This window comes from Bufo bufo, chromosome 1, assembly GCF_905171765.1.
Source record: "Bufo bufo chromosome 1, aBufBuf1.1, whole genome shotgun sequence".
In the NCBI taxonomy this organism is placed as follows: Eukaryota; Metazoa; Chordata; class Amphibia; order Anura; family Bufonidae; genus Bufo; species Bufo bufo.
Window position 1 is genome coordinate 312,750,297 of NC_053389.1, and position 25,074 is coordinate 312,775,370.

At 46.0% G+C, this 25,074-nt stretch overlaps 1 protein-coding gene across 1 annotated transcript; it reads right to left on the minus strand.

The window, feature by feature from the left end:
- Nucleotides 1–672: 672 nt before the first annotated feature.
- On the minus strand, nt 673–4,557 carry LOC121007254. Its single transcript, XM_040439207.1, has 3 exons — nt 4,500–4,557; nt 3,950–4,344; nt 673–1,676 (listed from the first exon to the last, which is right to left on the minus strand). Exons 2-3 carry the CDS (start codon nt 4,335–4,337, stop codon nt 673–675), a joined length of 1,392 nt encoding a protein of 463 aa, XP_040295141.1. The 5' UTR covers nt 4,338–4,344; nt 4,500–4,557.
- Between the last annotated feature and the right edge of the window lie 20,517 nt (nt 4,558–25,074).

Consider the following 25,074-nt stretch of genomic DNA (forward strand, 5'->3'; position numbering starts at 1 on the left):
GAAGACGATGGTAGGGCTTTGTGTTTGTGGATGGGGGGGCCTCAATTGGTGGGGCTGGACTCCCAGGGTTGGAAAGTTGGTTGGTTTCAGTGGGGTGTCCATCACTCGGTGTCTCAGAGCTGGAGTGATACGGCTGGAGGCAAGGTGGATTGAGCCGGGTGTTTGGTGCACCAGCTGGAATCGGGGCTTCTAGGACCTCCTTCGTCAGGTCTAGGTATATATATATATATTTATATATATATATATATATATTTGTGGTCCTGGCTGCGGCGCGAAGCCTGTGGAGTGTGACTGAACCTAATCTAGCTACAGTGGCTGGTGGTGTGCCTGTTGCCACGTGACGAGGGTAGGCCAAATAAAGGGGGCATACCCTATGGGAGATGTAAAGAGAAGGGTCGGGAGGGAGGGGCGAGAGAGGACGTGCACCTGGTGAGCTGGGCGGCTTGGGCTTAAGAAGCCCCCTACGCCCCTCCCACAAAAGCAGGCTGGATTCAGCCTGCTGCATTTGTGGTCCTGGCTGCGGCGCGAAGCCTGTGGAGTGTGACTGAACCTAATCTAGCTACAGTGGCTGGTGGTGTGCCTGTTGCCACGTGACGAGGGTAGGCCAAATAAAGGGGGCAAAATACGAGTAGGAAAGGTGTAAGGAGCGACTCTTTATTGTGAAAGATGGTACTACAGAACTAAGTCAGAGAAAGCCGCAGCGATTTCGGCTTTCGGGTGCGGGATGTATCGTGAGAAGCAAGAGGACTTCCAGCGGCCCATCTTACGGATGATATGGGCCGGGACCCCATGTTTGGAGGCGGCGGAGGCGGCTCCGATCCGGAATGAATGGCCCGTGATGGCCTGGGGGTTGAACCCAAACCCGGACGCGAGGCTGCGAATGTGTTTGACAAACTGCGAGGACGTGAGAGGTCGTGACGGGAAAGGAAGGAGAGGGCTGGCGGGAGCCCGATTGTCCAGTGTGGTGAGTAACCCGTTGAGGACGGCCACGGGACACCAGGAGTTGGAAGTCGGGAAGTATTCTATGTGCACTGGGGGCCCGATTTGTGAGGTTTTGGAGACTGGCAAGGTGAAGGTGAAACGCTCACGACTACGGGTGAGTTGGTTTAGCGCCGGGCCTGAGTTGTGAGGAGAGGTGCCGGTGAATTCCCCGGGCCGGAGAAAGCCGTAGAAGCTTAGGTAGAGGGCGGCTTTGAGAATGCAGCTTCTGAAAGGGCCAAAAGGACTGCCGTCTAGGGAGGATGAGAGTTTCCTGAACAGGTCCCCTGAGACGGGTTGCCTGGCGGGTCCGGATTTGTGAGAGCATTTTTGAATACCCCGCAGTGTGGCTTTGATGGCGTGGGAAGAAAAGATAGGGTTGCTGTCTGGCTGACGGATCATGAGGTGATGCTGGACTCCTGACAGATACGATCTGATGGTGCTGAAGGAGAGGTGTAGGTCCTTGTGGCAGTATGCCAGGAAAGCCATGATGAAAGCGGTTTCGCTTACGTTGCCCCTGGGGTGAAGGTGACGAAATACCTCGAAAGCTTTCCAACCCGACTGGTAGTTCCTTGTGGAGTTTTCGGACAGGGACTTGCGGATGAGAGTATGAGCCATGACTAGGTGCCTGTCTAGTCCAGGATCAGAGAGCCGAAGTCCGGGGGTGGAATCCCGATTCTGTCGGCTTGAGGCATGACCTGGAAGAAGAGAGTCAGGTTTAAGCGAGACAAGGCATCTGCTGCGACGTTCCTGATACCCTGGATGTGGGTGCAAGAAACATGGAAATTGAACTTGAGGGCAAGCCAGGTGAGTTTGCGTAGGAAGCGCATGACTTTAGGTGAACTGGATCTGCCTTTGGAGATGATGTCGACGACCGTGTGGTTGTCGGTGAAAAAACGCACGGGCATGTTGCTCCATACTTTGCCCCAGACTTGAGCTGCTGCCACGATGGGGTACAATTCAAGGAGAGGAGAGGACTGGATGGCTTGAGGGTCTGAGAGGATCTGGGAGGGCTAGGAATCAGCGAACCACTGGTGGCCGAATAAGGCGCCGAACCCGACGGATGCTGCTGCGTCAGAGTACACGGTCGGGCAGGTGGGGCTCCAGTGAGGGACGAACATGGAGATGCCATTCCATGCTGACAGAAAGACCCTCCACATGTCCAGGTCGGCCAGGGCTTCCCGGTCCAGTTGGATCAGCGAGTCCTGGGTTGAGGCTGTGGGTAACAACTGGAGGAGTCTTGCTGTGAAGGATCGTCCCTGCGGCATGATGCGGGTTGCAAAGTTGAGAGAACCCAACAGTGACTGCAGGTCGCCCTTGGGCATGGTTCTGGAACCGATGTGAGCAGAAATGAATGACTGGAGCCTGACTAGTTTGTCCTCTGGGAGTCTGGCTTCCATTCTGCAGGTATCGAGCGTGATACCCAAGAAGGTGAGGACCGTGCTAGGGCCGTCAACCTTTGATGGCGCCACTGGGACCTGTAAGGCGGAAAAAATGCAGAGGAGGCTTTCCAACCTGTCGGGCACATGGTTTGGGTTCTCGACCAGTAAGAAATCGTCCAGGTAGTGTATGACTCTGGGACAGTTGCCGTGGTTTACCAGGATCCAATGGAGGGCCTGGGCGAACTGATCAAAGAGCCAGGGGCTGCTCTTTGACCCGAACGTGAGGCGGGTGGCAAAGTAATACTGGTCCCTCCATTTGATCCCGTGAAACCTCCAGAGGTGGGGCTGGATTGGTAGGAGCTTGAAAGCGTCCGAAATGTCCGCTTTTGAGAGCCAAGCCCCTGCCCCTACCTGTAGGATGAGTTGGATGGCTTCGTCCAGGGAAGAATAGCGCATGGAGTATTCTTCTGATGGTATCAACGAGTTGAGGCTCGGGGTGCTGGATGCATGAGGCGCTGACAAATCATATATTAGTCGGTTTTTATTGGAATTTTTGCTGCGGACCAACCCAATGGGGCTCACCCTGTAGACTTGGAAGGGAGGGGTGGGAAAAGGCCCTATGATGAAACCCTTCTGCAGCTCGACCTGCAGAAGGGAATCCACCGAGGCCGGGTCCGTCATGGCTGACATGAGATTGGGGGTCTCCCAGGAATCCCGAGGCAGGGTGACCAGGCCGGTGTGGAAGCCTGATGAAAAACCGGAATGCAGGAATTGGACGAAGGCGGGATCGTGGTGGGTATTGAGGAGGGAGATGAGAAGGGGGACATTAATGTCGGCCAGTCAGCTTTTGGCCGAGCGCTGGGAGCAGGTGGACTGGGGGTGGGCCCGGAAGCAGGTGGAACAAATGTGGAGCGCCTTACATTTGCTATAGTTGCAGAAGCTGGAGTTGAAGTTGTTGCACAACTGGTTTTTTCCCAGGTACACGATGGGGCGACCCAATTTGTCCAGGAGCGGACCCGGTTTCTGGGGGGCCGAAGTGCTCGGCTGCTGTTTTGGCAGGGGGGAGGCGTGGGAGCTTGGGCACCAATCGGAGGCGTGCAGGACTGACTGGCAGAAGGAGCAAAAAGGAGACCTGAGACCTGCAAAGTGTCTGCAGAATAGCTCCATGTCGAGGGAGGCCCAGTTGGTGATATGCTGGAACTGGGCGAGGGCTGCAGCTGCCTTCGCCGAAAATGACAGGTGATAGTCGTAATATGCAAATCCTCCGTATTTGTGCCCAAGCTCCGTGACCCTGTATAAATATGCGTCCAGCTCCTCTCTTCTGGCTGGGTGTGCTGCGCAGATGATGTCGCGGTAGAGGCTGAACGCAAGCACGAACTCTGGGATGGAGAGTTTTTTGTTCAACCTCGCGTCTTTGGCCTTCAGGACTACGGACACGTCCCCGCAAGCGATGGTCCGGTTTTCCACCGTGTCGTGCGTGGAGATGAGGACCGCAGCCAGGTTCACGTCCTTGCCTGCGAGAATGTCCCTGCGCAGGTTTTCGGGGACGAAAAAGGAGGGGGCTATTTCGGGCGGCCCAGACAACCTACCTGAGGAAGATGGCTGGGAAGTGGAAGGACCAGGGGCGGGACTGGAGGGTGCGGCAGGTGAAGCGTCCCTGCTTTCGACTGCCTGGAGCCTGGTGTTCATGTCACAGATGGAACTGGACAAATTGTTTATCGTGGCGTGTAGCTGCGTTAGTGACAGCTGTATGGTCGACATGGGGATCTGCTCCGTGGACCCTGTGGATGGCTCAGGAAACAATAGGTGATATAATTCGGCCTTTCGGGCTGTGGCCGAATGGCGGATTCCTCGCTTGTCCAGCTCGGCAATCATCTTGGGGATGGTCCAAGTCCGGTAAGAAGAGCGACTTGCCCGTTCCGATACCGCAGACTCCACGATCGATAGAGCGTCCTCGATGTCGGACACGTGGGACATGTTGGAGCTGAAACGAAGAGGGGAAAGGAAAGCTGGAGGGGGAAGCGAGGTGGGTGCGGGTGGTATTACAGAGAGAAGCGCGTGGCGGGACGGAGGTGCCCAGCGTCGGGGCGAGGCCGGAGGACGCGAGGTCCCCTTACTGGGCGTGGTTTATAACCTTACCTTAAGATGCTGGAGCTGTTAATGCCGTGAACAGAGGGGACGGAAGCGACCTGGCGAAGCCGAGATTATCCCTGGTTCACCTGAAAAGAACAGTATATGATGCCACGATTGGCTGTGCCGGGCGGCCGGAATAGTGAATCGTGGTCGCTACTTACCTGGACGACCAAAAAAAAAGGGGGGCCAAAGGATTCCAAGGGAGCACTCACGGAGTAGCTTAGTCACCTGAAAGGACAAGACCGAACGTGTTGATTTAAGGAAAGCGCAACTGGTGCGAGACCAGAGGTTTCCTGGCATTTGACCGGGCCGGAGCCGGGGGATGGCGCGTGACTGCTGCAGCGGCGAGCCAAGGAGTGGAAAAACACGTGGGTAGGATTGCGTCCTTGCGGAACCGATGGGGTTGTAGCGAGGGGACGCTGAGAGAATTGTGAGCCCGGCGATCCTGGGTGGACGGGTTGAGGGGCGGTTCAGGGCGTACCTGTGAAGAAGACTGTTGGGACAAAGTGGGGCCTGGGCGTACCCGGCCCGGGGGTAGGTGTGGGAATGCGAGGTGGGCGTACCACCTTGAAGACACCTCGGTTGCGTGACCCGAGCGGAAAACAAAGAGAGAGATAGGACACGGCCCGGCGATGTCGGATGGAAACAGGCCTTGCCTGTGAACTTTTTTTTTTTTTTTTAAGAGAGCGGAAAGAGATGAGAAGAGAGCAGGGCGTTCCTGCGGACAAAAAAGTAGTGGAGGGTGGACGGGTTGGGAAACATGAAAATTTTTTATTTTTTTTTTTGGTTACCCGGACGTGACCACCCGAAGAAGGATGACGCTAGTCACCTGGCGGGTGCTGGGCTGGTGGACCCCCCGAGCCGCCGGGACCCCACCGGACCAGCGCAAAGGGGAAGGCCAGCCCGCGCGGGGAAATGCCCCAGTGGTGGTGGGTGTGCGAACCGGTGTTTAGGGAAGGGGGGGGGGGCAAAAGTGGGAGGGACAGATGCCGAGCGAAGACCGTACTGTCCCTCCCCCGATGCGGGTGCCAGGGATGATGGAAGGTGGATAGTGGGGGGGGGGGGTTGTGCGTTTTTTAGACATGGATGGCCATGTGAAGGCGGTGTTTGGTGATGTACTGTTTTTTTTTTTTTTCCTCCTTCCTCCCTGGCCCCCTGCCGCGGCCGGGAGCGGGGTACCGGCCTGGGCAGGGTGACAGGAGGAAGTGGGGGTGGCGGGGGCCTGGGCAGGGGCACGCCAGGCAGCAAGCTGGGCTGTCTTCCAGGCCCCCCCCCCCCTTTTCCCCCCCAGACGCTCGTGGATATCCATGCATCCCCGAGCGGTGGGAGCGAGAGGAGGACGAGCCGGGGCCAGAGAAGGAAGCGCCTGCTCCTGCCGACTTCCGGGACGCCGCGGTCACGTGATGCGCTCCAGGTTGGAGCGCAAGCCGGCGAGACGGAAGCGGCAGGAGAGGAGGCAAGTGACCAGGCGGGGTGCGGAGGAGACTGGCGGCGGGGCGACGGGCGGGAGCTGAGGAGGCAGTGCTATCCATATCCTCCCCCCCCCACGACCAACGGCACCGGCAGCGGTCCGGCTGGGTCGGGGGGGGGGGGGGGAGTGCCGCTGAAGCTAGGCGAATCCCCCGACGCTCGTAGATATCCGTGCATCCACGAGCGCTGGGAGCGAGAGGAGGACGAGCCGGGGCCAGAGACGGGAGCGCCCGCTCCTGCCGACTTCCGGGACGCCGAGCCGCGGTCACGTTATGCGCTCCAGGTTGGAGCGCAAGCCGGCGAGACGGAAGCGGAAGGAGAGGAGGCAAGTGACCGGGCGGGGTGCGGAGGAGACTGGTGGCGGGGGGACGGGCGGGAGCTGAGGAGGGTGGGGGACGGGGATGAGGTTACCGGAGGGGGGATTTACCTTGGAGTTGGCGGTTCTGGCGTGCAGAAACCGCTGCACGTGCAGGCAGCTTTCGGGCCGTAAATGCAAGTGACGGGTGCAGCTCCTCCTACCAGCGTCAGGCGAGAGAGGACGTGCACCCGGTGAGCTGGGCGGCTTGGGCTTAAGAAGCCCCCTACGCCCCTCCCACAAAAGCAGGCTGGATTCAGCCTGCTGCATATATATACAGTATATATGTTACATGTTATGTTTGTATTAATAAAAGGCTGCTGTGGCCATTTAATGCCAATATGCGGCTCTGTGTCATTTTTGGCGGGGGGTCTGGTAACTAGGTAGGGTAGGGGAGTGTGAGGATAATGGGGAGAGAATAGAGGACCCGAGGGAATTCCCCAATAACCTAATCATGCGCCACCTTGCAAAATGGGACATGAAGCTAGTTTCACCGCGCCCAGGGACACGGCCTCTGCCTACACCATCATCATCACGGCCACTGCCATGTCCCTTACTGCTCGCCTTCTTCATATTAAATGTTATATATGATTGAAAGTCTGTCACACGTACAGTAGCATAGGATTTGGAAGTGTATGCGCAAACAAATTTAAAAAGGTATTTGGGAAACGTCACACAGGAGATATCCCGCAGACAATGTCAATGCTGTCACCAGCGGCTAATGAAAAATTACAGGGAATGTCACAGGTATTTGGGATGAGGAAACGTTATACAGGAGAAGTACCACCGGTAATGTCACTGTCCGCAGCGTCTACGCTATAAAGTACACTGTATGTCACAGATAATTTTTTGAAGCGCACACATTACACTTTAGATGTGGTCCTGGTAAAGTCACTGTTAAAAGCGGACACCGTCTATTGACAAAGTACACTATATGTCACAGATAATTTTTTCAGAAGCGCACACGTTACACTGCAGATGTGGCCCTGGTAATGTCACTGTTGGAAGCGAACACTGTCTACGGAAAAAGTACACTGGATGTTACAGATATTTTTTGGATGCGCATACTTTACACTGGACATGTGGCGCAGCTAATGTCACTGTTCGCAGCTGACATCGTCTACGGAAAAAGTACACTGGATGTCACAGATATTTTTTGGATGCGCGCACTTTACACTGGAGATGTGGCGCAGCTAATGTCACTGTCCGCAGCGGACACCGTCTATGGAAAAAGTACACTGGATGTCACCGATTTTTTGGGAATGCGCACACTTTGCATTGGAGTTGTGCCGCAGGTTATGTCGCTGTCTGCAGCGGCCTAACTATTGTATGCTATTTAGCGCAAGATGCCCTAAAAATAGATATTGCTGCCACACACAATAGTCTTTTGAAGGACTTTTGAAACTGTAAAGTTTTAGCTATTTAGTGCAGTTTTCGCTAAAAAAAAAGATTTTACTGCTGCCACACACAATAGTCCTTAGAAGGACTTTTGGGTCTGTAAAGTTTTAGAAATTTTGCGCAGGTTGCACTATAAAACATAGATTGTCTATCCCTTCCTCAGCGCAGCTCTCCATTTCTAAGAATAAGCTGAACATGCGTCATCGGGTGCTATATAGCACCCGATGATGCGTTCCGGCCAGCCAATCACTGTAATGTTAGCAGCCAACATACAGTGAGGGCAGTACTTACCTGCACGTTTAAAGGCTGCGTAGCAGGCAAGAAACGTGCGGGGTGGAGACTCGAGCATTGTGCTCGAGCACATGCGGCATTCGGCCGAATACCGCCATGTGCCGAGGATCGAGATGCTCGAGCCAAACTGGTGTTCGGCCGAGCATTCTCGATCATCACTATAAAAAACACTTCCCACCACTACCACACCTCGCCAGTCAAATCCTCCATAGAACTCCTGCTCCCTTCTGACACTTCCTCACCTTCTCCGACGTTTTCTGATGCCTGGGTGAGAGTCCAGATGAGGTCTGTACAATGGGTGTGGGGGGATGGGGTCTCCAGTCGCTGCAGAAAATAATTGTACTGTGCTACTGCAGTGGCCCAGGCATGTCCTTCTTCAACTGAGCGCAAGCTCCGCCACCAGTCACTGCGCATGACATAGCTTCGCGGGCCGGATTTGGCCCGCGGGACGTAGGTTGGGCATCATTGCTTTAGAACATATAACTGCACCGGTGAACGGCAAATATATTTTACTTTTGCAACTAATATACAACAAAAAGGGCTGTAATTTTAGCATTTTACCACACAACGGCTAATAAGCCCTTTTTCCCACTAATAAAAGCCAAAAAATGCTTTAGAAAATATAACTGCACCGCACAAGGGCAAATAAGACGTAGAAATATTTCCTTGTAATAAACCCTGTTAATGCCTGTATCAAACAGCACTTGCACCATAATAAGAACGGTTTGCTGGAAAACAGAGCTGTATAATGACAATTTGGGTCCCCAGTCAGAGCTGCAAGGTGAAATAGGATTGTTCCATTTACCCAGGCTGTAACCTCCCAACTGAACCCTGTTCAACATAAATGCAGTGGAATGATTCCTCCCTATCCTTTCCCTACACCTTGAATAATCTTGCCCTGCACTTTCTAAATATATTTTTTTAGCACAATGAAGTTTTTTCTAAGGGTACTTTAACACTATCCTTTTTCTTTTCCGGCATAGAGTTCCGTCCTAGGGGCTCTATACCAGAAAATAACTGATCAGTTTTAACCCCTATGCATTCTGAATGGAGAGCAATCCGTTCAGGATGTCTTCAGTTCAGTCTTTTTGACTGATCAGGATAGAGATAAAACCGCAGCATGCTACAATTTTATCTCTGGCCAAAAAAACTGAACACTTGCCTGAAGGCATTTTTTTTCGATAGGAATGAATTAGGAATGTACTCAAAATACCGGAATGCCGGATCCGTCATGCTGGTCTGCGCATGAAAAAAATAAATGCCGGATCCGTTTTTCCGGATGACACCGGAAAGACGGATCCAGCATTTCAATGCATTTGTAAGATGGATCAGGCATTTTTCAGACTGATCAGGATACTGATCAGTCTTACAAATGCCGTCAGTTGGCATACGTTTTGCCGGATCCGGCAGGCAGTTCCGGCGACGAAACTGCTTGCCGGATCACTCTGCTGCAAGTGTGAAAGTAGCCTAACACTGTCTAACAGTTTTTCTAGCAATCGTACGAGCTGCTGTCTTGGTTCTCCAGACCTTTTCTTGACCTCCACTGTTCCTGTTAACTGCCATTTCTTAATTACATTTTGAACTGAGGAAATGGCACCCTGAATACGCTTTGCTATCTTCTTATAGCCTTCTCCTGCTTTGTGGTCCTCAACCATTTTCATTTTCAGAGTGTTAGGCAGCTGCTTAGAAGAACCCATGGCTGCTGTTTTTTGGGATAAGATTAGAGGAGTCTGGGTATTTATAAAGCTTTAAAATTTGCATCACTTGCTCTTTTCTAACAATGGTCTTACTAATGAGACCTCGGTCAAAGTTATCTGAGCTCTTGAATCTCCTTGGGTTCCCATACTTTTTCAAATCATAATAATACACTGATATTACTTAAATTGTTGAAAAGTATGTTTCATCTTTAACTTTATGGGAGTCAATTATGACCAGATATACGCAACTTTTTTGGCATATATCTGGCGCAGATTCTGTTGCACGCCATGGTGTGGCAGAATCTGTGACTTTTTCCCCGCTCATGCCAGGTCTACAAAAGTGGGCATGATGTGGGAAGGGAAGGGGATACGATAAAATGGTCTAAATGTAAGACAGCATTGAAGCTGTCTTACATTTAGAATCGGCGACCAAATAACTTCAGCAATCCACCGCCAGTAATCAATGTGTACCTATTTTGGAGATCATTTCATCTTCAACTTGCTAAACTGGTTACAGTAAAATTATTTTCACCAGGGGTGCCCAAACTTTTGCATGGCACTGTGTTTGTGTGTGTGTGTGTGTGTATATATATATATATATATATATATATATATACACACAGTCCTGATCAAAAGTTTAAGACCATTTGAAAAATGGCAAAAAATCTTATTTTACATTGTTGGATCTTAACAAGGTTCCAAGTAGAGCTTCAACATGCAACAAGAAGAAATGAGTGTGAGACAAAACATTTTTTGAGCTTTCAATTAATTGAAAATAACGATTAAACTGAAACAGGCTGTTTTTCAGCTGATCCAAATTTTAGGACCACATGTCTTTAAAAGGCCAAATGTGTGCAAAGATGTGGATTCATTGTCATTTTCTGTCAGGTAGTCACATGTTGTGATGGCAAAGGCAAAAAAACTCTCCCTTTTTGAACGTGGTCGGGTTGTTGAACTGCATAAGCAGGGTCTCTCACAGCGCGCCATCGCTGCTGAGGTGGGACGCAGTAAGACAGTCATTTGGAATTTCTTAAATGATCCTGAGGGTTATGGAACAAAAAAGTCAAGTGGAAGACCCAACAAAAATTTCATCAGCACTGAGCCGGAGGATCCAATTGGCTGTCCTTCAAGACACTGGATAATCCTCGACCCAAATTAAGGCCCTTACTGGTGCTGACTACAGCCCCATAACCATCAGAGACTGAAGGGCTTCAAAAACAAAAAACGTCTTCAAAGACCTCGTCTCCTTGAACGCCACAGAACTGCTCGTTTGGACTTTGCAAGAGAGCACCAAACATGGGACATTCAAAGGTGGAAGAAAGTTTTATTCTCTGATGAGAAAAGATTTAACCTTGATGGTCCTGATGGTTTCCAACGTTACTGGCATGACAAGCAGATCCCACCTGAGATGTTTTCTGCGCGCTACAGTGGAGGGGGCGCCATAATGGTCTGGGGTGCTTTTTCCTTCAGTGGAACAATGGAGCTTCAGGAAGTGCAGGGGCGTCAAATGGCCGCTGGCTATGTCCAGATGTTGCAGAGAGCATTCCTCATGACTGAGGGCCCTCGTCTGTGTGGTAACGACTGGGTTTTTCAACAGGACAACGCTACAGTACACAATGCCCGCAGGACAAGGGACTTCTTCCAGGAGAATAACATCACTCTTTTGGCCCATCTTGCGTGTTCCCCTGATCTAAATCCAATTGAGAACCTTTGGGATGGATGGCAAGAGAAGTTTACAAAAATGGACAACAGTTTCAGACAGTAGATGGCCTTCGTTGCGTCGTCTTCACCACTTGGAGAAATGTTCCCACTCACCTCATGGAAACGCTTGCATCAAGCATGCCGAAACAAATTTTGGAAGTTCATGTTTGGAAGTTGGATTTCTGTTTTGGGGGGGTTTAGTTTTTTTTTGAAGGTGTGGTCCTAAACTTTTGATCAGCTGAAAAACAGCCTGTTTCAGTTTATTCGTTGTTTTCATTAAATTGAATGCTCAAAAAATGTTTTGTCTCACTCCCATTTCTTCTTGTTGCATGTTGAAGCTCTACTTGGAACCTTGTTAAGATCCAGCCATGCTAAATATGATTTTTTGCCATTTTTCAAGTGGTCTTAAACTTTTTATCAGGACTGTATACATATATATATATATATATATATATATATATATATATGTATATATATAAATACTGAAGAAAATCCACCAGGAATCGGGTGCAAAATCCAAAGAGGCAGCGGTAATGCCCCAACAATACGATTAGAAGAAAGCAGGACTGCACTCCAAATAAAGTGAAAAATCAGTGGAGCTTTATTCACCCATAACTTTGGCAACTTTGCGACGTTTCGGCTCACAAGAGCCTTCTTCCAGCATAGAAACAGTGAAAATGGCAACATATAAAGGCAAGTCTCAAGTGACTGGCCAATCATACTGTGATTACAATCATGATTGAATTAAATACATGTGGTACATATAAACAAAATACATGTGCATAAAGTGACAAGTGAGTAAGAGATCGATATCCCAAGAACACAGTCCCTGCGATCGATCATATAATAAATACAAATATATATTATAAAGTGCATAATTATAAAGTGCATAATTACATCGGATGGAGATCCTAGAAGTCGCACCTCTAGATGGAATGGCGCCGGCATACACTATCATGTTTCGTTGAGCGTCTCAGTTACTTCATTGCGCATGTCCAAGTTTGCGTCATCATCTCTGTCAAAGCGCTTACATTCGACGCATGCGCTCTATCTCAGTAGCATTGCAGACACCATTTTGATATGGGGCAACCTTGCCCAACAATAACGTAAGTGCCATTCATGCCTACCTTCATAAAGCACAACGCTTTCCTGCATAGTACATTAAGCCGCAGTAGGTGCATCCTACACAAATCAGCATGTGGAGAAGGTACCAACTCTGCCGAGCTGGATCCTATCCACGGGATGGCCTGTGCCGGAGGGAAACACGTCAGTGTATCCAGCCGGCACTGCCAAACTACTTGCTGAAAATAACGCAGCCATAAGAAAGATTCTTAAAGGAAAGCATAGTTAAATAAAGAGGGGTTTCATATATGGAAATACGCAGCGAGAAAACTGTAGATATAGCAGCACGGTACCATCATCATCAAAGAGGGCCAGTTCCAGGATCTCCATCCTTAGGAAATTTCTTTAAAATTATTTTTGTTCTAAAAGCCAAAGAAATTTTTTTTAAATAAATAAGTTACAGATTAATTAATCCGTGTCTTGATAATTATCAATATATGTTATCACCGTTTCAAGGCACTTTTATACAACTGAAAAGGAAGAACAGCAGGACACAGGGGAGATCAAGATAAACCTCAAAACCAGGCTCTCATCTAAAGTCTACATTAAGCCCATTGGGATGTAGGCTATCCAGAGTATATATCCATCTTAGTTCTCGTTGTTTCAAGATTGCCAGACGGTCTCCACCTCTCCTGGGCATAGCCACATGGTCGATTATCCAGCATCTTAGATCCCGTTCACCATGATGAAGGGATCCAAAATGTCTGGAGACCGGCAGATCGGTGCGACCTTTTTTAATTGAGTTCCTACTGTTATTTAACCTGACCTTTAATTCTGTAGATGTTTCTCCTACATATATTAAGTTGCAGGGACATAGTAAAACATAAATAACATAAGATGATGAACATGTCAAATGATATTTGATAGAATATATATGAAAGCCGTATGTATGTATGTTCCGCGATCACTCAAAAACGCAACCATCGATTTCAACAAAACTTGGTATACACACCACTTGTTACCTGGAAAGAAATCTTGTAGGGGATCACAGCTCTCTAGCACGTACCGTTCCTGAGATAGTCCCAAAAAATGCAAATATGGCACATCACATGACCTACATTAGCCAATAGAAGCCTGCAAATATTTCTCTTCATATCCCAACTGCCATACACACGGTCACATGACCCTTATCAAACAATAGAAGCTCGCAGGCCCTTAATCTCCACATACACACAGTTTTACACCAGGTTTGCATAACAACTCAGCCATTTTTCTTCACTGCTTTAGGTCAGCTTTAAAGGGGCAGGGCGCTGTGGATGACACTGTTAAGAGAGAGTGTAGTGCTGTGGAGGTGACAGTTCAGGGGGCAGGTAGGGTGGCCATTCAGGCCACCCTCAAAAGACGGACTTATATCCAGGACCCACTAAGCCACCCCCAAACACACAGTTTTACACCAGGTTTCCATAACAACTCAGCCATTTTTCTTCACTGCTGTAAGTGAGCTTTAAGGGGGGGGGGGGCACTGTAGATGTCACTGTTATAGTGGATACTGTCGATATCTTTTAATGACATACACAAACTTGAAATGAAAGAGATGAAATATACCCGTGCGGGTCCTTTTTCTAGTATATACAGTCAGGTCCATAAATATTGGGACATCGACACAATTCTAACATTTTTGGCTCTATACACCACCACAATAGATTTGAAATGAAACGAGCAAGATGTGCTTTAACTGCAGGCTGTCAGCTTTAATTTGAGGGTATTTACATCCAAATCAGGTGAACGGTGTAGGAATTACAACAGTTTGCATATGTGCCTCCCACTTGTTAAGGAACCAAAAGTAATGGGACAAAATAATAATCATAAATCAAACTTTCACTTTTTAATACTTGGTTGCAAATCCTTTGCAGTCAATTACAGCCAGAAGTCTGGAACGCATAGACATCACCAGACGCTGGGTTTTATCCCTGGTGATGCTCTGCCAGGCCTCTACTGCAACTGTCTTTAGTTCCTGCTTGTTCTTGGGGCATTTTCCCTTCAGTTTTGTCTTCAGCAAGTGAAATGCATGCTCAATCGGATTCAGGTCAGGTGATTGACTTGGCCATTGCATAACATTCCACTTCTTTCCCTTAAAAAACTCTTTGGTTGCTTTTGCAGTATGCTTTGGGTCATTGTCCATCTGCACTGTGAAGCGCCGTCCAATGAGTTCTGAAACATTTGGCTGAATATGATCAGATAATATTGCCCGAAACACTTCAGAATTCATCCTGCTGCTTTTGTCAGCAGTCACATCATCAATAAATACAAGAGAACCTGTTCCATTGGCAGCCATGCATTCCCACACCATGACACTACCACCACCATGCTTCACTGGTGAGGTGGTATGCTAAGAATCATGAGCAGTTCCTTTCCTTCTCCATACTCTTCTCTTCCCATCACTCTGGTACAAGTTGATCTTGGTCTCATCTGTCCATAGGATGTTGTTCCAGAACTGTGAAGGCTTTTTTAGATGTCGTTTGGCAAACTCTAATCTGGCTTTCCTGTTTTTGAGGCTCACCAATGGTTTACATCTTGTGCAGAACCCTCTGTATTCATTCTGATGAAGTCTTCTCTTGATTGTTGACTTTGACACACATGCACCTACCTCCTAGAGAGTGTTCTTGATCTGGCCAACTGTTGTGAAGGGTGTTTTCTTCACCAGGGAAAGAATTCTTCGGTCATCCACCACAGTTGTTTTCCGTGGTCTTCCGGGTCTTTTGTTGTTGCTGAGCTCAACGGTGCGTTTCTTCTTTTTAAGAATGCTCCAAACAGTTGTTTTGGCCAGGCCTAATGTTTTTTCTATCTCTCTGATGGGTTTGTTTTTAGTTTTTTCAGCCTAATGATGGCTTGCTTCACTGATAGTAATAGCAATTTGGATCTCATCATGAGAGTTGACAGCAACAGATTCCAAATGCAAATAGCACACTTGAAATGAACTCTGGACATTTTATCTGCTCATTATAATTGGGATAAGGAGGGAATAACACACACCTGGCCATGGAACAGCTGAGAAGCCAATTGTCCCATTACTTTTGGTTCCTTAACAAGTGGGAGGCACATATGCAAACTGTTGTAATTCCTACACCATTCACCTGATTTGGATGTAAATACCCTCAAATTCAAGCTGACAGTCTGCAGTTAAAGCACATCTTGTTCGTTTCATTTCAAATCCATTGTGGTGTATTGATCCAAAAATGTTAATATTGTGTTGATGTCCCAATATTTATGGAACTGACTGTATATATATATATATATATATATGTGGGAGGTGTGTTTTGTGTGGCGGGGGTGTTCAGGACAGGGCTTGTGCTCCAATAGTCCGGGCACCATCTAACTCATATCATTTTGTCTCCATATGGCCAGTGATCCACATGGATCTGCTCTGGCATCCAGCATCTAAACAGTACAGATGTAGCAGGGATAACACACAAACTCTTAACTCAAATTTCTTAACTCATCGCATTATCTTGAAACAAGAGCCATTGAAAAGCAGCTGAAGGTCTTTACTTAACGCATTTAGTTTGCAAAGCATGTGTGTTAACACTACTACATCTGTATGTCTATAATGTCAGTATCCAGCTCCATCTGCATCAGTTATCATTACAACCAACTGCACGAGTTATGAATGGATCCGGTTGGATTATCTTTAACATAGACTGATCCCTCATGAACTCCATTGAAAGTCAATGTTGGACGGATCCGTTTTCTATTGTGTCAGATTGTCTCCACATCCCATGATGGAAAGAAAACCGCAGCTTTCTATGGTTTGCTCTCCAGTATGAGAACGCAACCAAATGGAACGGAATGCATTTTCGAGCATTCCGTTTTGTTCAATTACGTTTTGTCCCCATTTCCGGTATTGAGATCCTATGACAGATCTCATAGAAAAATAGAATACCAGAACATAGAAACACTAGTGTGAAAGTAGCCTTCTTGAAATACAAAGGGTCTCTCACCACTCTTTGCCCAGTTTTGCCTAAAGTTCTTTTTTCTTGTTACTCTAGTGATCGAGCTATTCTGTGGTGCATTTAGCTTTTCTGCTGCCTGCGATAATTAAAATGTGCCGCCCCCCTTCCCCATATGTGAATAGACATAATATGCAGTGCTAAGAAACATACCGGGTACAGCACTACATAGCTATTACATCCAATGATGTCTCCTCCTCCTCTCTTTCTTCATCTTTTTCATTCAAAGCTCAAACTGCCAGGACCACTTCTTTCAGCCGTGTCACCCAGACATCTTCAGTTCCTCATTTTTCTATCACCCCCCCACCCTTCCTGATGCCCCAACATTGTTATTCTGCTGCTACCCCCAATACTATGCCTACCGTGCTCCCCAAGGCCCCCAAATACTATACTGCAGAAATAGCAGTGTCATAAAGACAGTCCCCCTATAGTAATAGTGCTCCCAGACTGCTCTCATTAATAATAGTGCCCCCTACAGTGCCCTCAATAGAAATAATGTTCTCCAAGAGTTGCTCCATTAGTAATTGTGTCTCTGATATTGTGTCCAATAATAATAATAATGTCCCACAGTACCTGTAGTATTAATAATTCTCCTATAGGGCCCTTAGTAGAAGTAAGACCCCCCTATGGTGACCCTAGCAGTAACAAGACCCCTCTATAAGGTAGTCCCTTAGAAACCCCAGTAGTAATAAGGCCAATCTATATGGCATTGCTATATTGCCCCAGTAATTAGAATGCCCTGTGTAGTATAGTATTTATAATGCCCCCTGGAGTAGTTTCATGTATTTATAATGCAGTGCTAATATATAATGCTCTCCCTCTGTTGTCCCCTTGTAGTGGTAATATATATGATGCTCTCTCTATAGTATAATGCCCCCCAAGTAATATTAGTATACAGTATATAATGCTCTCCTCCCACTTTTGTATAATATCCCCATAATATCCCCTGTAGTGATAGTATATATATAATGCTCTCCCCACTGTACTCTACCTGTAGTATAACTCCCACCTCTAGTGGTAGCGTTAGCATATAATGCTCTCCCCCCTGCTGTTAACCTGTAGTATAATGCCCCCCCCCCCCCTGTAGTGGGGGGCATTATAATACCTCTTCCTCCCCTGTTAATCATTTAAATAGAAGACCGCGCTGCTGCTCGCTCCTCTGAGACTCCTTTTAATCTCATCACAATGCCATTCGTTCCTCTAGACATGGAAAAGAACCATCAAGCTCCACAGATAGGCGTCTCTCCTGCTCCCGACCCTCCTGTAGGTGATCAAGGAATCACAACCATAGTGAAACACTGACTTCCTCCATATATTATAAAATGATTTATTATACTCACAAACGGATTCTTGTTAAAAGCATATAAGATCATAGAACTGCATACAAAGTATTGCCCGACCCGAGCTTCTTCATGAGTCGGGCGATACTTTGTGAGTATAAAAAATCTTACAATACACGGAGAAGTCAGTGCTTGGTTGTGATTCCTTGATCACCTACAGGAGGGTCAGGTAGAGGAGAGATGCCTATCTGTGGAGCTTGATGGTTCTTTTCCATGTCTAGAGGAACAATTGGCCTTGTGCTGAGAGAAAAAGGAGTCTCAGAGGAGTGAGCAGCAGCGCGGTCTTCTATTTAAACGATTTGCTTCATTCTGTGATTTCTACCCACATCACATTGAGGACCTACAGCGCGAGAATACAGCTACGTATCTGAGTGTATCTTTTCCTTTTGTGAATCCTCCTCCCCTATAGTCTCCCTGTAGGATAATTCCCCCTGTATTACTAATATATATATATATATATATATATATATAATACCCCCCTCCCTGTAATTCCTCTTGTAGTACAATATCTCTCTGTAGTGGTAATTATATAATGCTTTTCCCCACCTCCTAGTACCCCCAAGAGTGACAACATATGTATGTATAAAAAAAAATACTCACCTACTGTATGTCTCATTCCATAAAACCATTCTCGATTCAGGCCACAAGCCTTTTCCAGCCTGTGCCTGCGTTTGCGCACCCCAGCGCAGGCAAGTGCAATGACATCACCACGACCGCCTACACCGGGTCTCAGGCTGCACGATAACATGGTCATAAACGTCTGCATCAGGCGTTCGTGATTCTAGTATTGATCCAAAGAGAATATATAACCGTTTAGTGGAGGAGCATAGCTTCACAAACTTTAGATACAAATCTCTATGACAAATACAATTCCAATCTATTTTTATTAAGAAATGTTTAAATAGTGATCACAATTTATCCAATTCTCTTGTTTTCCTCTTTGATTCGCCAAACTATCTCTCTTTTTTTATGCCCTAATCTGTCCCTTTGTCCTATTGTCTTATCTGTATGTACACTTTAACTTCATGTTTTCCCACTCATCAGCTTATCTAAAAAATAATTCAAATTACTCTAGATTTTTTTTTCATTTTCCGCTACTGCTCAAAAATGTATCTGATTGTCAGCATGCATTGTTCTACACCTTTCTATCATTATCTCCATCTCACTATTGTGCCGTCATTCAGTCTATTTTCACCCTGTCGTCCCCCTCTCCCTTTATCCCTCTCTTCATATCTCTCTCCTGTTGCCTATGAGCAAACGTTAAAGTGTGAAATAATTAGGTTTGGAAAGGTCATGGAAATTGGCGGAGGGGCTGTTGTTTCTGTAAATGCTATTTTCTAGCTCACTGCCCTGTAACTCTCTATGACTGTTGTGCTTAAGTAAAACAAACAGTGCATTTTAATCACACACACCGCAAAGCTTTAGAGACACTTAACTCACATTTTTCTTGTTTAATATAGAGGGAAGATATGGCTTCTATCTCAGCTCAGATATTTAAAAAAAATCCCATATAGGAGTTTAATAAATAATTTACTTCCTTTTCAAAATACAAAATGATTAGGATTTTTGGACTTGTAAATGTCAGGGCCTTTAATGTGGTTTAAGGTAGAAATAAGGAAAGACTTGAGATGAAGGGAGAAAAATTAAATTTGAGGGGCTCTCAATGCAAGTTTTCCAGAAATAAACATTGATCTTGTATTCTAGGATGACCAATCAATTATCATTGGAGAATCAACTAAGGGGACATTTTTTTCAGTGCCACAGTGTTTTGCTGGTCAATGAGGATGACCTATCCTAAGAATAGTTTGCCAATGTGTATACCGTACCTAGAACACCATTAATGAAACCATATAATAACTGGCCAAATAATTCTTTTTGGATCCAATTTAGGAATAAAGCACTATATATATTTACTAATAGAGGCAAACAGGATGCGTGACAGACTTTAAGATGCCCATACACCTCCAATAGCTGTTGGTTGAACCCTCATTAAGTTGTCAGCTATTTGAGCAGACTATCCTACACACATGTATGCTCAGCTCAGCAGAGCATATCTGTATTCTTAATGAGGCTGCTTCTGTCTTGTCTTGAAAATCAAAGGATTGGGCACTAATATTCAACATGCCCAGTCCCCCATTCCCCCAAAATTATCTGTTGGTAGAGAGCCAGCACACATAGTCTGGTCCTGTCTGAATCAGTAGGCTCATCCAACTTCACTCTTATAAGCATGGTCACCTGTCATCAGTCAATCTGCTCATCTTCCCATACACAATAATTTCCATTTAAAATTTAGTTAGATTAGACTGCTCTTTGTGGTCATTTTCTACTTTTTCAAATATCCTAAACAAGGATCCTCTTATTTTCAGATACCAAAAATAGTACCACACCTGTCCTTATAATGTGCCAGGGGTTTCCTGGAGTTCAATATTGATGGCTTATCCTCAGCATAGAAAACTATGACTACAATACATTTTTCTTGTTGTTAAATCTACCAGCAACTACCAAATACAATCAAGGGCGATAAATAATGCCAATAAAACTTAACTTTCATTAATGCCACTAAAATACAACACTATAGTATTATTGATAATAAATAAAATAAACCTTGTGTAAACCACCTCATAAGTCACACTGAGGAGTCTACAACAATAATTACAAGTCCGGTATATTGTAGTACTGTCACAAATATGACAAGCTACAGTGGTATAAATATAAAAAAGAAGATCAACCTTGTCTAATTACCTGTTATGTTGTAGTCAGATGTCCCTTGGCATGGCTCCAGATATTGGTGGAATTCCTTGGGGAATGGACAATGGGACAGTTTCAAGGCCTGTCCTATAGTGTCCCTAGAATGCCCCATCAGTTGGCCACTCTTTCCCTAAGACCTGTACACAGAGAAACCACCATGACAAGGGTGACTATGTCAGAAACCTAACCCTTACCTACGTGCCCTAGATTGACTCAGTCTTCTGACTTTTTACCAGTCTATTGACTGCTAATATATATATATATATATATATATATTATACCATATATCGAACATATGGTATTATCAATATTATTTTTTGACCAGTGTACTGACATGTTTCACAATAAAAAGCTCATCATGGGACATAAAGGGAGGTCACAAGAGGAATACTGGCCAAAGATAGTGATCAGTATTAATAAACTAGGGACAACCTGTTAGAAGGTATTGTTAAAACCTAAACTAACCGAGTAATAAGCGGTAGTGTGACGCGGCAGTGGCAGGCAAACACTAACCCGTTCATATGCCTTTTAAGAAAGCTCCAGACAGTCCTTGACGCCCAGTCTGGAAGTGATGTCATTGTGTCACAGTAATGTGCCTGACTGCCCCCCAATAGTGTCCCACACTGCCCCGCAGTAATGTCCCCAGTAGTGTCCCCCCTGCCCCCAATATTGCCCACCTGCCCCCCAGTAGTGTCCCACACTGCCCCCCCAGTAATGTCCCCAGTAGTGTCCCCCCTGCCCCCCCAGTAGTGTCTCCCACTGCCTCCAGTAGTGTCTCCCACTGCCCCCAGTAGTGTCTCCCACTGCCCCAGTAGTGTCCCCCACTGCCCCCAGTTTTCACTCATATGTAGCTCATGTCGGGCCCCGTCTTAACGTTCAGCTCAGCTGCATCATGCGCTTCAGGCCTCCAGCATCAGGCCCCAGCACTGCCCTACTAGAATTAGTCACAAATTAAGTAGGTGGGTGGAGCCTGACTAACATCAGTTATGCTCCACCCAGCTGCTTAATTTGTGACTAGTTTTAGTAGCACAGCGCCGGGGCCTGATGCTGGAGGCCTGGAGCGCATATGAGGCAGGTGAGTTGAGCGCTCTGATGGGGCCCGGCATTAAGTACAGTGACAGTGCTGGGCCCCATTACATGTGAGCGCAGTAAGCCTCCTACCCCCGCCGTGCTCGATCGTGGTCACACCCTCTGCAACCGCAATCGTTACGCCCCTGTCCCTTTCACTGAAATAATGTTTCAAGTCTCGAGCCTGTATCTTTTTATTTTTTTCTCAGAGTAGTTTTGGTGCAACCTCAAGTATTGGCCTTTGGGATGCCTTTTTAGGTGTATAGGATAATAGTTGTTGACTTATAAAAGATGGCAGTTCCCAATGTCCGCCCAGTAAATTTTCTGATTTGACTATCCAAAAACGGGAAAGTATTTGGATCCATTTCAAATGTTAATATGATACCCACCTAGTTGACGTTCAGCTTGCTGAACTAATAATATCTCTGTACCGTTCCAAATGACAACAATATTGTCGATGTAATGCACCCAAAATGCAATGTGCTCGGTTTCCTTGGGACCAACTCTAAATACAATAGTGGCCTCCTACCAGCCAAGGAGTAAATAAGTATAAGGTATGTCATGGCACTAGGGCTACCCTTAGCGGCACCCTTTAGCTGGTGGTAATGTCTGCCATCAAAGTGGAAATAGTTGTGAGTCAAAATAAACTCAAGAAGCCAAAGCACAAAATCATTATGAGCATGACACTGGCACGTCCTCGTGTTCAAATGTTCTTCAACTACTTTGATGTAGGATAGAATAATAGACGGTATCGCATGTATGCTCACGAGTCACAAGCCTTGCTTCCTGTCCCACTGTAATGCTCTCAAGTCTCTTTAAAAAGTCCATTATGTTACGTGTGTATGAAGGTTATGTACTAACCAATAGTAGTAGAATCTGATCAATATCGATACTCAAATTCTGACTGATACTTTCCACCCATGACACAACAGGTCTGACTTTGAGAGGGTGAAGGCCCTTATGTATCTTAAGTAGGCCCAAAAAAAAGTGTCTGTTAGGCTACTTTCACATCTGTGGCCGAGTTTTCTGACTGCCTGTTTTTGCAGAAAATGGCAGGAAACGGCCAGACAAAAACCTCTGCTTGCAGCGGCTCTTGCCCGGCCAATTTTCGGTATATTTAGCGGTAGGGCAGGATCTCTTTTGGACCCCATTATAGCCAATGGGGTCCAGCGGACATCCAGGTGGCAGTATCCGGCAATGCCGGATCTGGAGAACAGCTGCAGGTGTAAAACTAGCCATACTGGATGGTGTAGAAGCAGGAAATCAAATTCATAATTACTGATTAAACATTGAGACTTTGCTGAGGATAGCAGATGGCAGGCAACTGTGGGGTCTGTGGTAAGGATCCCATAGAACTCTTTGTCCTTAGGTTATCAATGGAGTTCATAACAACAGTATTTCTGCCATTGTTGGATGGTTTAATAACAATTGTGGGATCCTTCCAGCAGTACTGGCTTCCATCTCAGACTTGGTGCAGTTAGGCTTGGATTTGTCTGGCTCCAACCACTCCACTCTTTTGTGACCATATTCACAAATATATTAATACATGCCTGAGGAGGCATCTTGGAGCTTTTATTATTTAAGGGGGTAAGGGGACCTTCACCTATCCTCAAGATAGGTCATTAATATCTCCTGCCTATCAGCTGTTTGAAGAGTCCATGACTTAGCTGCAAATAGGCCAAGGGACAATGAAGTGACATCACTGGCCTTGTAAGAGGCCGCTCAAACAGCTGATCAGTGGTGCTCCTAGGAGTCAGACCCCCACAATCAGATATTGATGACCTATCATGAGGATAGACCCTCATTATTGAACTCCTGGAAATGTTTCTTTAACACCTTTCACTTTAATGAACCTGAGCTGTAATACCAGGAACCACCAATGGACAGAGGTAGTGCTGTTTCTAGAAGAAAGGAGCTATATTTTTCTAGTCCAGTGCTTCACCTGTAAGTCAAGACATGAGACAGGTGGATACGTGTACACAGCTTTCCAGTAAACGTGGGCACTATATGATGACTGATGGAGTCATTTGAGGTCTTTATCACAAATATGCAGGTGCCCCCTCGAGAAATCAGTACAAGATAACTATAATTTATTTACAATGTTGTTCAACTATTTATGTCAATTCACTTTATATGCAAACTAAAAAAGATTGTTGAAATGTATAGGTTGAAGGCAGCACATATCATGTCTGTCCTTTGACGAACAATCAAAGATTAAATATATATTATTATTTAGAAAATTAGCTGTCCAGTGGCTCACCAGTTTAGTAAAATGGATAGAGGTGCTCTATCATCGGCACACCCAAAGCCGCCAAGTGGTTAAAAAGTGAGTAAAATAAGTGTATGATGGCACACTCACATCTGGTGTTGCACGGAACAATATAGATATAGACTGATTGTAGAAGGGTAAGAAAATAATTTTATTTCTAAGATATTTTAACATCATAAAAATAGATATACTTAAAATAAGTATTAAGAACGTGGAGGCCTCCTTTGGTTATATACAGTTAATATCAATGCACTTATTGTTAGTGCTAAGTAACCGGATATCTAAAAGTACTGAAAGTTCTGCGTGTGAACTGTGTACACAGGGGTATAGTGTGCACTGAGTGTACAAGAGGTGTTGGTTCAGTACTGTATATATAGGTGCGTCAAATACTGATTACATCAAGTATGTATCAGTGCGCCCAATGCTGAATGCATAAAATGTCAGATATCTATTCAATACATATAAGTGTTGCGTGCAAGCTGGATACAAGCTGCGTGCACAAAATTCAAGTGTAAGCTGAATACAAGCTGGTTACACCAGAGTTGATTGCAAGTTATATGCAAACTGAATACATAAGAGTCAAGTATATGCTGGATACAAGCTAATTACACCAGAGTTGAATGCAAGTTGTATGCATACTGAGTACATTAGCTGAATACATAAAAGTCCAGTGCACGCTGTGTACACAAAGGTTGATGTTTCAATATTTGTTCTGGTATACATCACACTGAATACACCAAAGTTGGTCACATGAAAGATGGGTGCAAGCTGAATAAATAAAAGTCAAGTGTACGTGGTGTGTACAAAGATTGATGGTTCAATGTTTAGTTGTTGCAGTATGCTTAATGGAAATAAACTGCACGTTGGGTACACTTAAAGTTGATCGTTGGGTACACTAGGGTTGATTTTTCCGCATTGAGTAACTGGTTGGTGGTTCAGTGCATAATCACTGTATGTGTTAGGCTGTGCCTCTCTCCAATGTTCTTACTGTAGGAATATACCATTGAAATATACAATTGATCTTGCGGTCATTAATATTTTGCGGTCATTAATATTTATAGTATTGTGGTGAAGAAAAATTGTAGATTAGGTACTTTACCCATCCACACCGCTTTGTATGTTGTTCCTATGCCCTGCAAGGACCTACGCAGCATCCCACGTGGTCACTCGCACCT